General features: G+C 46.1%; 1 protein-coding gene across 1 annotated transcript; it reads left to right on the top strand.

Moving 5' to 3' along the window:
• LOC140184828 (uncharacterized) lies at positions 1-1,320 on the top strand. Its single transcript, XM_072238010.1, has 2 exons — positions 1-1,058; positions 1,131-1,320. The coding sequence occupies exons 1-2, from the start codon at positions 1-3 to the stop codon at positions 1,318-1,320; spliced, it is 1,248 nt and encodes a 415-aa protein (XP_072094111.1).

The raw sequence follows: 1,320 nt of genomic DNA, 5'->3' as shown, positions 1-1,320 counted from the left end.
ATGAGGGTAAAGGTTCCAAGGAACTTCAAAAGTCCTGACATGGACCTCTATGATAGGACCACAGATCCAAAGCATCATCTGAGCAATTTTAAAAGTCGAATGTATTTGACCGACGCTTCTGACGCTACTCGCTGTAAAGCTTTCCCGACTACTTTGACGAAAGCAGCGATGAAGTGGTTCGATGGTCTTTCCCCAAGGTCGGTGACTAGCTTCGACGACCTCTCGTGCAAATTTTTGATGTGGTTCTCGATCCAGAAGGACAAAGTAAAACACGCACCGAGCCTCCTGGGCATAAAGCAGGAGGCAGGAGAACCTTTAAGAGACTACATGGAAAGGTTCAATAAAGCGTGCCTAGAGATCCAGGACCTGCCCACAGAAGCAGTAATAATGGGCCTAGTAAATGAACTCAGGGAAGGCTCTTTCTCCCAGTCCATATCAAAAAGGCACCCGACCTCCTTGAGCGATGTACAGGAAAGAGCTGAGAAGTACATCAATATGGAGGAAAATGTTAAATTGCGAGAGCCAAACTGGCGACCAGGACACTCTCACTCTTTAAAAGAGAAAGAAAGAGAACCCAAGAAAAAAGAGGAGGTCGGCCTCGAAAGGACGAGGAGATATCACTCTTATACTCCTCTAAAAGTTTTCCAAGTTGACGTATACAGGGAAATCTGCCATACTGAAAGACTACAACCCCCTAGGCCCATCAAAAACAAAAAGAAGGGAAGTCGCGGCGATTACTGTGAGTACCATAAGATGTATGGTCACTCGACAAACGACTACTACGACCTTAAAAATGTGATAGAAAAGTTGGTTAGGGAGGGTCGACTTGACAGATATCTCATGAAAAGGTCAGACAATCATGGGAAAATAAAGCGAGATAACGGGGACCGAAGAGATCCACCACCACAAACCCCAGAGAGACATATACATATGATCTCAGGGGGATTTGCGGGAGGGAGACTCACCAAATCATCTCGTAAGAGACACCTAAAGCGAGTCTACCAGGTTGGGAGTGAGGCACTTGACCTCCCAACTATCTCATTCACCAAAGAAGATGGGCAATGGGTAATCCCTGGACACGATGATCCAATGGTGATAACCATGATCTTGTCCAATGCCCATCTCCACAGAACTTTAGTAGATCAGGGGAGTTCAGCTGACATCCTTTTCAAGCCAGCATTCGACAAGCTAGGGTTGGATGAAAAGGAGCTAAAAGCTTACCCTGACACCCTATATGGGCTAGGCGACACACCAATAAAACCACTAGGGTTCATACCCCTCCACACGACTTTTGGAAATGGGGAAAATCCAAAACTCTGA

This window comes from Arachis hypogaea, chromosome 5, assembly GCF_003086295.3.
Source record: "Arachis hypogaea cultivar Tifrunner chromosome 5, arahy.Tifrunner.gnm2.J5K5, whole genome shotgun sequence".
In the NCBI taxonomy this organism is placed as follows: Eukaryota; Viridiplantae; Streptophyta; class Magnoliopsida; order Fabales; family Fabaceae; genus Arachis; species Arachis hypogaea.
This window is presented reverse-complemented; position numbering and strand designations above follow the sequence as displayed.

Bases quoted from the DNA above. Each gene is read 5' to 3' on its own strand.
- LOC140184828 (XM_072238010.1), top strand. From the start codon at position 1: ATGAGGGTAAAGGTTCCAAGGAACTTCAAAAGTCCTGACATGGACCTC. The intron at 1,059-1,130 runs GCAATGGGTAAT...CCATCTCCACAG, and splicing joins TCATTCACCAAAGAAGATGG to AACTTTAGTAGATCAGGGGA.